The following is a 13364-nucleotide window of genomic DNA, read 5'->3' as shown; positions in this document are numbered from 1 at the left end:
CTCGAGATATATATAGTTGTATTCCAAGGAGGAAAAGGGGGGCTTCTTAAATTCATGCGCTATTTTCGGAGGCAGCTAGCTGGATACATTAGCATCCTTGGAAATCAGTTTCCAAGGGCCGCTACTGTTTCCTGCCGCCCATAGAAATGGCCCCTGTTTCCAAGGCCAGAGGGTATTTCCTAGCTTCCTGCTTGCCCCTAAGGGCTAAGGTGTCTCTAGAGGCATTTTTTTATGGATGGTCCACCTACGAAATAAATTACGGCATATAAGAAAATTGTGGCTAAGTGAACACTAGCTAAAGAAAAGGAATATAAAGATGGAACGAAAATTTTAATCTCCATGGAAATTAACAGTTGGAGCATCTCACAGCATGATATAGATCAATGCACGTTGGGAGACTTGAGGGTCCCTAAGATAGTGACAAGTGCAGCAATGGCGGAGATGACAGCGGCTATGGTTTTGACGTTCCTCTACACAAATTCATGCACCTGCACTAGTAGAAAAAAGACCTTCCATCCCAACCCATTAGTCCCCAAATAGTTTGATCCAAGACTAATGGAGTCTTTAGTCTCGGTTCTGCTGGTGAACCGAGACTAATATTCGGGCAACCGGGACTAAAGGGCTACGGTGGGCTGCGGCCAGGACAGGAAGCTTTAGTCCCGGTTGGGGACACAACCGGGATTAAAGGGCACCTTTTAGTCCCGGTTGGTGTCCCCAGCCGGAACTAAAGCTTTTTCCAGGTTTTTTACTCCTCACGCACCCTTCACCCCCCCTGGATCAACTTTTTTGACGCTATAAAATAGAAAAGAAAATGATAGAAAATTTAAAAAATAAAATGTTTTCAGATTCTTGTATGTTATGCAACCTACTATTAGGGAAAATTAACAAATTTGAATTTTCACTTTTTTTGCAAAATTTTTTCGAAAAATGGTAAAACCGCATTAACTTTTGCACGCGACGTCGAAAAAAAACGTATAATATATCAAAATCATCGTGGGAAAAAGTTACATCCAAATTCACCCGGGTTTACCCGGTTAGCCAATTTTTAGATTCTCAAAATTCCAAATGAAAATATGAAAGCAGGAAGATTTTAGTTTTTGTTATAAATTCTGGATTTTATATTTATTTTACTTTTAAAAAAAATTAAAATTAATAATTGTATCATGCATAAAGATTACTATTACTTTTACCCTTTTAGATTTTCAACTTTTCAGGTTTGGCAAAAAACAAAATTTAAAAAAATTAAGAAAATTAAAAATAATACAAATTAAAAAGTTAATGTTTATTTATTTATTTAAGATTATTATTACATCATTACTTTTGTTTATTAAAAGAATTATTTGAAATTCAAACAATAAATAAGTGTGACATCGACCAACATATGTTAATAGGATTGATATGATACTACTATCACATACATGCGCGCGAAGCACTTGGATGCGGGACGGGATGGAACTCGAAAGTTAAGCGTGCTAGTGCTAGAGTAGTGGGAGGATGGGTGAATGAGCGGGAAGTTTGACCACGAGTAAGTAATTTGACTAGACATAAGTGTAGTTAGAGATAGAGACTAAACTATGCAAATAACTGAAATAATAGAAATTATGAGAAAGTAGGAAAAAAAATTGAGTGGAAAAAAATTCGAAAAATTGGGGAGACATTTTCGCCCCGACGCACGGAACGAACGGGGATGGACCTTTAGTCCCGGTTCGTAAGCAACCGGGACTAAAGGGGTGCCTTTAGTCACGCATATTTAGTCCCGGTTGCGCAACCGGGATTAATGCCCTTTGCAAACCGGGACTAAAGCCCTTTTTTCTACCAGTGCTGCCACCTTGCACTGGTCCCCATCTGCCACTTGACCTTCTGGCTGTAGATCTTGTCGTGACTGTAAACTGGATTTATACTAGTACCACCAACTATATGCATGGGTGTAAGAATATATCAACGAACTCATATATAATCTGGCTTGGCAAACTCATATATAATCTGGCTTGGCAACAATAGACGACAGTTGATCTGTCACAGGAATTGAAGCTCTATAAGTGGGGAGTCGACTAGGCTGTTCTTCTTGCCCTGCTGTAAGTTTTTTCTTTCTCTCCTCTTTTGGTTGTCTCTGAGTCACCACTATTTTGTGTTTCTAATTAACATGACATTGTCCTTTTGTCACACGGTAGCTAATAGTTTCTCGATGATCTAGGTATAGTTCTTTTCCATATAACACTTCTAGCTTTTTGTACAGTACTCTTCTTCTCACTGATTGGAGCATGGAACCAGCTGCAGCATGGATACCTTTCGACATTCAACCGTCGAACTGGACCATGGAATATGCAGGATGGGCTCCTGGCTACCCTGTGGAGTTAGAGTCGACTGAGACATTTGGTAATAGCTGGCTCCAAACATCTAGCGGAGGGCGTATGGTTGAGTATGCAGCAGCCACAGATGATGATTCCATTGACAAAGCAGCACAAGAGTTTGAGGCTTATTTCCATAATATGGGAATGAAGATCCCAATTAATCCGATTCATGTGTTTGAGGATGCAGCCCGCGAGTTCAAGGTTGATATCGACATGATGAAGATGAAGATCCATATGTACCCTCCAAGCATCCAAGTTTTTGATGACAAATTTTTTACCATCCCAAGGTTGGTGGCCATTGGGCCTTACCACCATGGCCAGAACCAGCTCAAGCAGGCGGAGAAAGCGAAATGTGTGGCTGCCTACCACTGCATCATGGAGTCAGGCCACTCAGTCCAGGACATGTATGATGCCGTTGTCTCCGCTGCATACGATGCCCGCAGCCTATACGACAAGGATGTGATGGCAGGTATCAGCGAAGAGGACTTCCTTCATATGATGTTCTATGATGCGTGTTTCTTGGTGCAGTACTTTGCTTGTAGAACGGATGGTTCCGGCACCATGGACCCATCGTTGCGTGGCTTCATCGACTTCAACCGCAAGGCCATCCGCCATGACATCGTGCTGCTCGAGAACCAGATCCCCTGGCGTGTGGTAGAGGCCGTCTTGAGGTTCAGGCCCGTTGACTTGGAACCCTTCGTCGCGTTCTGGAAACAGTACCTGCAGGACCGCAAGGTTCTTGGCGAACAGCCTCTTGTGTTGGATGATAGCTTCGAGCCACCACATCTCCTTGGCCTCCTTCGGTTCTACATTGTGGGAAAAGGCAACACCAAGCCACCAACTCAAGTGAAAACCAACATGATATCATTTTCTGTGAGTGCCATTGAACTTGCCGAAAACGGCATCAAGCTCAAAGCCAATGAAGAAACAACGGAGCTCATCCATATGGGCGTCAACAAGAGAGGGATCTTCGCCGAGCTCTCCATGGCGCCGCTGTCGCTGGACGACGAACGTGCCAGCTTCCTCATCAACATGGCGGCTCTCGAGCTGTGCACGACCTCCAATTTCCAGGAAGCTGAGCCAGAAGACTCTGCCGTCTGCTCGTACCTTCTCCTCCTCTCCCTGCTAGTGCATAGGGAGGAGGACGTGCATGAGCTGCGGACCAAGCATCTCCTCCAAGGAGGAGCAGGGCTCATCAACAAGGACGCGCTGACATTCTTCACGAGACTTCAGAGCCTTCCCCTACGTGGATCCAACTGCTATGTCCGCATCATGATGGAAATCGAGAAGTACAAGGTCAAGAGGCAGATGCAGATCAAGGTTTATGCGTTTTTTTACAAGAACAAGAGAACCATCTTCGCTATCTTCTCCGTTGTTGGTGTACTTGTCAGTATCTTAGGGACGCTCGTGTCACTCAAAAAGCAATCTATGGTTTAGCTGCCTACTTGTTGGTGGATTTGTAGGTGGACGGCTCCAATCCCTCAAGGGCTCATGTCACTCAAAAAGCAAGTTGAGCTCTGCAGCAAACTCTGAGATGGTGACGTATGTGCACTCTAGAGGACCTCCAGCTACTGATGAATCTGATTGTGTGGCACCAATGAATTCGGTGGTTTTTAGTACATCTACATATCCTGATTTTGAGAACAGAAGTGCGGGTTTACTGCAAGTCCTTGGAAAAACAGTGCAAACTTTTTCACTGACTACTTGGTTTCTGTCTTGCCATACTGAGTTCCAGTCCTCAACAACGAAGAATGCTCTTCTTGTTGAAGGCACCGAGTCCAAGTAGTCAGTGCTTATGCAATGGCAGGTAGACTTTTCTGGTTCTGCTTCCTTCTCGTGGAATATTCCATGTATTTGCAAGCTCTCTTCGTGTGGTTTCTCAGTCATCCTGGAGACGGCTGTTCTCAGATTTTTCAATGGCAAATTGCTTGGTCATTATACCTTGCTCCACTTCAGACTTGGGTTTCGTGTTGCACTCCTCGCAAGGTTGCCCTATATAACTCTGAACATTTGCAAGGGCGCATTCAACATACAGAGATTGGGAACATCCAACTCCTGACACTGAAGCTCAGTTACTCCGTTACAGCTTCTTTGTCCATTGCAGGGTTGTTCACCTCGAGGTATTCCTTTGGAATTTGTCATTACAGGGTAGTCTTTACTGACTACAGCAAGGTGGTGCCTATCGCTTGGAATTTCAGAGGTCGTTTGCTTCCGTCCGCTGGATACGATGCTGCGAAAGATCATGGGAAGGCTTATTCGAGCATTCCATGGGACCCTGGTGGTGCTCTGTGGTGGCGGCTTGCTCTCAAGCCGCATTTTAAGGGAGGGGGAATGTTAGCGACCTTTCCTGTTATCTCCATGGGCTGGACCGTGGACTGCTTCTACTGAGCTTGGGCTTCTCGGAAGCGACAGGATCCAGCAGCTACATATACAAAGGAAATAGCTACGAGCAACTTGGCTTGGAACGGGACTGCTTCGCCTCCTCTGCTTCTGTCTTCTCATTCCTCTAGTTCATCTCTCTTCCTGTAATGGCTAGAACCTGCTGAATCCATGGCGTTTAATCCCTCTTACTGAGTAATCGAGCTGTGATACTAGTGTGCTGTTAACAATTATGTTAACTTATTAACTTTATTTTTCATGCTATCCATGTGTTGTAACAGTTAAATAACGTGAGGACCCATAAAAATCCATAGTTCTAATACTTCATTAAAGGCAGCAAGTAGTTAGTTGTTGACGTGTGAACAATTGATCTGTCCATTGATGATTATGACGGGGGGCCTCTCTCAATTTTCCACATGGCAGTCCTCGTCGGGATTACAGGCTTACATTTATTTAGACTGAATTAGGCAACAAACTACTTAGGGCATGCCCAATGCATAGCCCTAGGGGTGCTGCCTCACAGCTTTATCTTGGTTCGGGTGGTCCAAATTAGGTTCGGATGAGGAGGCAGCCTCTTCATCAGGAGGCAGCTTCTTCAGCCATAAAGTGAAAATGTGAGAGAGAAAGAGAAAACCCAAATCAACTTTTGAGAGAAAGACATATTAATGGGACCATAACATGGCATGCATATGTCAAAAGTTTTATCCAAGCCTAGTTGGACAGCTGCCTCCATTGCTCATGCCCTTAAGACTACTCATAGTGCAAGTAACTTTACTAGTAACTAAGTGTTCAACTCAGCAAATTTGCTTATGTGGCAGTGAGTTAATGAGGAGAGAAGAGGATTGAGTAACATAGCTAGTTACTGTAACATCACACTTCTCAAGATACAATGAGTCTACAAGCTAATTAAGACTGCTCATAGTGGGAGTAACTTAGGTAGTAACATCACATATTTCAAGGTGTTTTGGTGACATGGCATACCAATAAATGAAGAAAGAGAGGGAGGTGGTAACTACTCCCTCTCTCACAGTTTATAAGGCACGCGCGTACCCCTAGGTCGCAAATTTGATCAAGTTAGCATTAGTTATATGTTATAAAAATTATATCATTAGAAAGTTTAGATGTTCTATTTTCTAATGATATAATTTTTATATTATATAATTTAAATTATATAGGTTAAATTGGTGACCTAGGGGTACGCGCACGCCTAATAAACTGTGAAGGAGGGAGTAGCTATGTTACCATAACATCACACACCCCAAGATAAAATGAGTCTACAAACTAATAAATGAGACTTTGCATGATACCATCTCGTAAGTTACTTTCCACTATGAAGGTAGTAACATGAACTAATAACTTATGCATGACACCACCTTATGTTACTCCCCACTATGAGCAGTCTAATTCATACATCTATGATACTACTTTAATGTTACTAACCACTATGAAGGTGGTAACATAAAGTAGTAACATGTGCATATTACTACTCTATGTTACTCTCCACTATGAGGGAAGACCAATGAACAGACGAAAAATTAAATTAATATTAGGAATTACTAGCAAACATACCCGTGCGTTGCAACGGAAGAAAAGAAAAATTTGCATTTATACCCTGTTTCTGGCGGCACGATTGCACCACAGGTGACGTTCGCCGGCCACACGGAACTGGTAAAGTGTGTGAGCGTCACAACGTCACCATCATGACCGCGAACTGGTATTTGCATAGCTACTCCTCGCACCGCCAACATCCGCCTTCCCGATGACCTTTGGATCGCCGTGGTTATCACCTCGTGGTTTCTCAAGCGGCTGCAGAGTAGCAGACATCACTGCAAAAAAATACTAATTAATTTATCAATTCTTTAATTACATTAAATTAGTTGTCTATATCCATATAATGAGATGATATGGCTATTTTAAGCATTTCATTTGGGAAAAACTAATCTATACCTAAAGAATAACCAAAGAAAAAAAAAAGAGCTTAGAAAAGAATGCCGTGCAAGCTAGCACCTCATGTGATTGAAAAAAGTGACGTACAGAAGATACGCACGCCTCTTGTATTTTGGCTAAAAAGAAAGAAACATGCATGGAGCCACTAGTAGAAAAAGCCCCTTTAGTCCCAGGTCGGGAGGGCCTCTAGTCCCGGTTTCTCACCCGCGACTACGAAATCGGGATTAGAGGTACAAACCGGGACTAAAGGAGCTGCACGTGGCCACGCTCGGGCGCCCGGGCTGGAGGACCCTTTAGTCCCGGTTGGTAAAGGTATTTTTTTTTGATTTTTTTTTTGAATTTTTTTCTGATTTTCAAATCTTTGAATTAATTGACAATTTAATCTCTAATCACCCCTCCTCACCCTAAGCTTCCAAGTCTGCACTTGTTGTTTTCTTTACAATAGTAAGCTATCAATCCTATTAATCCTTAGATCTTGATGTCACATGATTTAATTTTTTGAATTCCAACCAATCATTAAAATAAACAACAATGATTAATTTTAAAACTCAAAAAACTTCAAAAGAAGGCAAAAATTTCAAAAAAATCAAAAATTCTCAACAAAATAAAAAATAAAAAATCTAATAATCTAACATAATTAAAAAATAACCTAAACAATAAAAGAAATTCAAGAAATTCAAAAAATTCTATTTTTTCTGGTAAAAACTAAAATCTTCCTGTTTTCAAATTTCCCTTTTGGAATTTTGAGGATCTAAAAAAATCTCATAAAGGCGATCCAGGGGGTGGACGGCTGAAATCTGAAAGAAAAAAACTTTAGTCCCAGATGGTATTTCCAACCGGGACTAAAGGTGGAGACACCAACCGGGACTAAACGGGGGTGGTGGACGGCCAAACTCTGAAGAAGAAAAAAAAAATAGTCCCAGTTGATGTCTCTAACCGAAACTAAAGATAGACCTTTAGTCTCAATTGGTGTCTCCAACCGAAACTAAAGATCCCGTTCAAATCGGGACTAGTCCAGTGCGGCCTCCTGGCCGTTCGAACCGGGACTAGTTACCCGTCTAGTCCCGGTTCTAATCCCACCCGGGACTAGAGCCCAATGAGGCTCTGGACCAAAGGCCATTTTTCTACTAGTGAGCTAACCTAGCTAGCACCTCACTTGGTTAACGATCGGCAGATTGGAGAATTGTAGCTTTGAGGAAAATCTCGGCTTGGCTTCGCCCCCTTTTCACTGTTTGTCGTTCATCCGCGTAATTTAATCTCAGCTACAGAGTTAAACAGCGGTCAAGCTATTGTTTTGCCTCTAATTTGTGTATTTTGGATACAACTAACACGGACTAACGCTGTTTTCAGCAGAATTGCACTGATGTCTTGTTTTTGTGCAGAAACTCAACTTTCAGTAAAATCCCCGGAAATAATCGCAATGGGCCTATTTTCACCGTGAAGATAAGAGGCCAAAAGGGCGAGCCAGGGGGGCCATGGCCCCCACACCACGGCCGGCGCGGCCCGGGGGGCGCGCCGCCCAATGGTGTGGGCGCCTCGGCGGCCCCCCGACGCTCTCCTTCGGGCTACATAACCCTTTCGACCTAAAAACGCCAGGGGGTTCGACCATATTTCCAGAAGACGTCCAGAACTCCGCCGCCATCGCGAAACTCCATCTCGGGACCAGAAACTCCGTTCTGGCACTCCGCCGGGACGGGGAATTGGAGGGGATCATCGCCGCCATCACCACCGACGCCTCTCCATCGACCAGCCATGCATCCCCCATCCATGTGTGAGTAATTCCCCCGCTGTAGGCTGAAGGGGATGGTAGGGATTGGATGAGATTGATCATGTAATAGTCATAAGATTGTTAGGGCATAGTGCCTAGTATCCGTAGTTGGTACTTTTATGATATTGTTGCAACTTGTTATGCTTAATGCTTGTCACTAGGGCCCGGGTGCCATGATCTCAGATCTGGACATGTTATTGATTCATGAAGATATTCATTGTTTTATGATCTTACCTGCAAGTTGTATACACATATTGCTGTCCGGAACCCGAGGCACCAAAGTGACAGAAATTGGGACAACCGGAGGGGAAGGTTGTGATGTGAGGATCACATGTGTTCACGGAGTGTTAATGCTTTGCTCTGGTACTCTATTAAAAGGAGTACCTTAATTTTCAGTAGTTTCCCTAGAGGCCCGGCTGCCACCGGCTGGTAGGACAAAAGATGTTGTGCAAGTTTCTCATTGCGAGCACGTACGACTATATACGGAACACATGTCTATGGATTGATTACTACTTGGATACTGTTTTATTATTATTTGCAAATGCCCTACCTTGATTGTTACATGAATTCTCTTATCCATGCAACGCCCGTTCATCCATCTCTGTGCCTACAGTATTTTAATCCTGTTGTTTACTAAAATCACTACTGCCGTCTTTGTTACACTGCTGTTGTTATTTCACTACTCCTACTACTATAAAACTGTTGCTACTGATAAACTCTTGCGAGCAAGTTCGTTTCCAGGTGCAGCTGAATTGACAACTCCGCTGTTAATGCTTACAAATATTCTTTGGCTCCCTTGGTGTCGAATCAATAAATTGGGTTTTACTTCCCTCGAAGACTGTTGCGATCCCCTATACTTGTGGGTCATCAAGGGGCCGCTCTCAGCTGCCCCATCTCTACTCCTCCACACAAACCCTAGCCGCCGCACAACCTCCACCATAGCGCCGCCTCACACCTCTCCTCCACCTTTGCCTTGAGAAACACCGAACATGGCCAGGCTACTATGCCTCCACCTCTGTCTCCACCTCCGAATCTACATCCCCCACTGATAGCTCCGACAACAAGAACGAAGATAGTGCGAACAACGTCATCGACGCGGCCATGGACGCGAAATTCATGGCTGACGCGGAGCAGGAGGCAGAGGAGGAGCGGGCGGCCCACGTTGCGTTCGAAGTGGAGCAGCAACGCCGCAGGGAGGCGGCGGCCTTAGAGGAGGAGTCCGACGATGATGACTTCGATTGGAGCGAGTTTGACCCGGAGGAGAAGACGGCGGAGCAGAGGGCCTTAGTCGTGTCCTCCGAGACACTGAAGAAGACCGAGAATGCCGCCAACGAGGCGATGCGATAGCGGCTACTGGAGGGTGTGACGGCCCGTCGAGCTCTACCGACCGCGTGACGGATGGAGTGGCGGGTGGTAGAGAAGCTGAGGAGAGAGGGAGGCAACAACAGGGCCGGGCCGTCAACCGCCACGAGGGGCGACAAATAGTCTAGGGCCTTGTTCCTTGTTGCTTTTTTTCTTTATTTCGTATGTACATTATGCTTTTTAGGTGAATGAAAAAATTGTTGGAAAAATAATATGCGTCAGGTAGATAAAGACACATCCAGACGCAAACGGACCCTATAAAAAATGACCATTTCCATATCGACAGTCGACGCAAAGCAGCAAGTCAATTTTGGTGTTCAATTTGCCCTAAACCAGAAGGAAGTACGTGTTCATTAACTGAACGCGTAGTCCTAGAAATACGCGAAACTATTTTTTCTGTCATTTCCGCAAAATAGGTCTGGATCCGTCCGACTCCGACGCACAACCCCGCCGCGCCACCGCCATGACCGACGCGACCCCCGCTTCCGCCGGCGACTCGCCGCCGCCGCCAGAGACCGGCGGCTCCATCTCCTCCATGGTCGCCTCATCCGCCTCCTCGGCGGCGGCCGCGGCCGCGGACTTCACGCGCCGGGGCGAGGCCTTCGGCGCCGACATGGCCGCCGCCGCAAGGAACGCCTTCGACACCGGCACCGCCCACGCCCACTCCTCCGCCATCGCCGCGTCCGATGCCGCCAACGCGGCCATGGCCGAGGCGCTCGCCGCCTTCCCCACCCTCACCCACGCCGCAAAGGTGCCTCCTTGGAACCATTCCCCTCCCCGACCCCCCCAAATTTTGCTCAAGCTCCAAACCAATCTCGTCCTCTGATCTTCTGATGTAGCAAGAGTTCGAATGGGTGAAGAACGAGTACTTGGCTCGCGAGCAGATGGCGTTGGGCAAGATCAAAGGTGTGTTTCCTGTTGCTTCATGTCTGAAAATTCCCATATCAAAGATCAGTGTCTAGCTTGGTTCAGATATATATTGTTGTTGAATTTGGATGGTTCAATGGTGCATTTCTGGCTGTATTTGTTGAAATCAAATATTGAAATCTCGATCTGTTGTTGTGTTTGCAGAGGGTGTTATCAAGGCGATCGAGCATCCAGGCATTGCTGCAGGCTCAACCGCGGTTGCAGGAATTGTGCTGTTCAAAAGTAATAATCTTACTTCCTTGGAACTTTGTTGGCTTCGTGGTATTATGTTGGATAAATTTAAGCTGTTTGCATTAGAATTTAATTGCTTCTTGTTATCTTGTTCGTTATTCACAAATAAATATGCTACTTCCGTGTGGAAGGCTTTATGCATAAACACCTGTAGAGGATAATCTTGTTTCCTTGGAAATCATTGGCTTTATGGTATCATGTTGGATGAGGCTAAGCTGTTTGTATCAGAACTAATTTGCAATCATGTAGATATAACTTCTAGCTTTTCATGGGGTATGTTAAATCTCCCTGAAATTCAATTCAAATTAGCCAACCGATAATGTGTAGATATAGCTTCTAGCATTTCATGGTGCTGAACTACAAGGTTGTTGATTCAGTGGAAGTCTGCTCCACGATATTCCATGAAGGTTGAAAATTTGGGTGTTTTTTAAATACTGCTAAATGCTAGTATGACTGAAACTCAGTTGCTACTCATTGCAGGGCCAAGGAGCTACCTGATCCAACGTGTACGGCGTATATTTGTCAGCAAGGAGGCAAGCACTATGTGTCAGTCTAGTTAGCTCATACATTACCTTATTGTGACCGGAAGATGTTATTTCCTAGCTTCATGTTCTTTAACCTACATCCATCATCTTGTAACTTTTCATCTTTGTACTACGTGGTGACTAGCTATGAACCTATTTAACAACATTTTTTTATATGCATGTTCTGATACAATTTCTTCTGCTAGAACAAAAATGAACACAATTTTATGTTCTATTTTGGTTCCTACAATCTTCGAGAGCAGGTTGCTTTTCTTTAGAAATGACTAGAAACTAGGTGGATTGTCTAACGCAAATTTCCATATTGTAGACTCTACTTTCCGGCATCCAGGCTGAAGTGAATCACATGCGGCAAACTGTCAATCTTGTGTCAAATGAAAGTCAAAAACTGATGGTAAAATTACTTTTTAAATAAAACCGAGATGTTTTCTGTCAAAATTTGAGAATTATGTTCTATATATTACTCATGGTTAAAATTATCTCGTATATAATCCAGGATAGAGCAGCAACAGCAGAAAAAAGATTCCAGAAAGGATGGAATACACTTAGGCATGTTTTTCATTGTTTCACCCTGCTATCATTTCTTTCCTTTACTTTCTTTTGCTTAATATAATACTGAAATGAATCTGCGCTTTCTCAGGGAAGAAGGGCGTGCCATTCAGAGTGAGCTGAAGCAAATTAGTGACATTGAAAACCAAGCAGTAGGTGCGTAGCAATTCCCTGAGATATCTCTGCTTTGTCTCATGATGCCCTTTGACCTTTAGTGTGAAAATTTCTCCTCTTGAATCTTACACATGATAAATTGCTCCCTTACAGGTCTCAAGGGAGTCCTTGATCAACTTCCGAGAGCACACTCATCTGAATTTCGATCAGAGGTCAGTACATGTAAAGTAGTTTGCATTCCATTGCACTACGTTCTCCTTTTCAGCTAGGTACAGCTCATGTGCTGATGGATCTTAGTACCATAGTAAGCATGAACTTTGCAAACCATGTGCAAGAATCTGGCCACGATACAATACGCCCATCTCCCTTACATATCTGTGGTCATTTTGTTGATGAAGCTGTACAATTTCATAATATAAACTTGTCAGGATTGTTTTCTCTTCTCCTCGCAGATCTCTGGCCTAGCCTCCCAGGTCAAGAAGGACAAGCGGGTGCTCAACTCTGCCCTCACGAAGATTGTGAATTACGGCGTCCCTATCTAACCGCATCAAGGGCCACACCTTTTTTAATCCTGAGGAAGATGAAGTGCAAGCCACTTGTTGATCTTTCCCAGAAAAAAAATCGCCGAAGAATGGAAAAAACAATAAGTTTTGTCTTTCTTGCAGACCTGTAAATGTGCTTCTGCTGCACAGATTCGTCACTAGCACCAGATGACTTTTTGCCGTGTGTGTGCTCACGGAAATGGGCTGATGTATTTTATTTTCTTGGTATGTATGGTTGGCAGTTCTCTCGTTATAGTATCTGTTTGCTTGCATGATGCTGCCACTATACATGGTACCACTAGAGGTAATATCAGTTTTGTTAAGGTACAAAATTTCCAAGTTCTACCCACATATGAGATTCAAGATGGTGTACACATGAGACAGCATGAATTTGCCAACGTTTAACTCTTTTCAACAATTATTTTAACTATATGCGTGGCAATAGATTCAAATCCCCGAAGTCATTTCTAAATACAGATCCGATGTCTTCAGTTTTGAACCACGTAATTCATGACACTGTTACTCCTTGGTTAAATATAAATCTTGGCGTCTTCTTTTATATTTGTGGACGGATTGGTAAAATATGTTGTTGTCTTCTCCTTAAAACTTAAATCCAACTTGATTGATCCAGCGAGTAGGGTGTCTCTCCAGT

The 13364-nt window shown here is 43.9% G+C and overlaps 2 protein-coding genes across 2 annotated transcripts; both read left to right on the top strand.

Annotated features, from left to right (window-relative positions):
- The first annotated feature begins 2057 nt into the window (after window positions 1-2057).
- LOC124686190 (UPF0481 protein At3g47200-like) lies at window positions 2058-4132 on the top strand. The gene is made up of 2 exons (XM_047220180.1): window positions 2058-2075; window positions 2237-4132. The coding sequence occupies exon 2, from the start codon at window positions 2262-2264 to the stop codon at window positions 3786-3788; it is 1527 nt and encodes a 508-aa protein (XP_047076136.1). The 5' UTR covers window positions 2058-2075; window positions 2237-2261; the 3' UTR covers window positions 3789-4132.
- A 6138-nt stretch (window positions 4133-10270) lies between these two features.
- On the top strand, window positions 10271-12984 carry LOC124686189. Its single transcript, XM_047220179.1, has 9 exons — window positions 10271-10558; window positions 10647-10713; window positions 10879-10956; window positions 11446-11498; window positions 11818-11901; window positions 12004-12056; window positions 12148-12212; window positions 12324-12382; window positions 12623-12984. Exons 1-9 carry the CDS (start codon window positions 10271-10273, stop codon window positions 12710-12712), a joined length of 837 nt encoding a protein of 278 aa, XP_047076135.1. The 3' UTR covers window positions 12713-12984.
- The last annotated feature ends 380 nt before the right edge of the window (window positions 12985-13364 follow it).

This window comes from Lolium rigidum, chromosome 2 (assembly GCF_022539505.1).
Source record: "Lolium rigidum isolate FL_2022 chromosome 2, APGP_CSIRO_Lrig_0.1, whole genome shotgun sequence".
Lineage (NCBI taxonomy): Eukaryota > Viridiplantae > Streptophyta > Magnoliopsida > Poales > Poaceae > Lolium > Lolium rigidum.
This window is presented reverse-complemented; position numbering and strand designations above follow the sequence as displayed.

Coding starts and splice junctions, on each gene's coding strand:
- LOC124686190 (XM_047220180.1), top strand. CDS start 2,262: ATGGAACCAGCTGCAGCATGGATACCTTTCGACATTCAACCGTCGAAC.
- LOC124686189 (XM_047220179.1), top strand. CDS start 10,271: ATGACCGACGCGACCCCCGCTTCCGCCGGCGACTCGCCGCCGCCGCCA. Junction 10,559..10,646: donor CCCTCACCCACGCCGCAAAG/GTGCCTCCTTGG, acceptor CTTCTGATGTAG/CAAGAGTTCGAATGGGTGAA. Junction 11,499..11,817: donor GTATATTTGTCAGCAAGGAG/GCAAGCACTATG, acceptor TCCATATTGTAG/ACTCTACTTTCCGGCATCCA.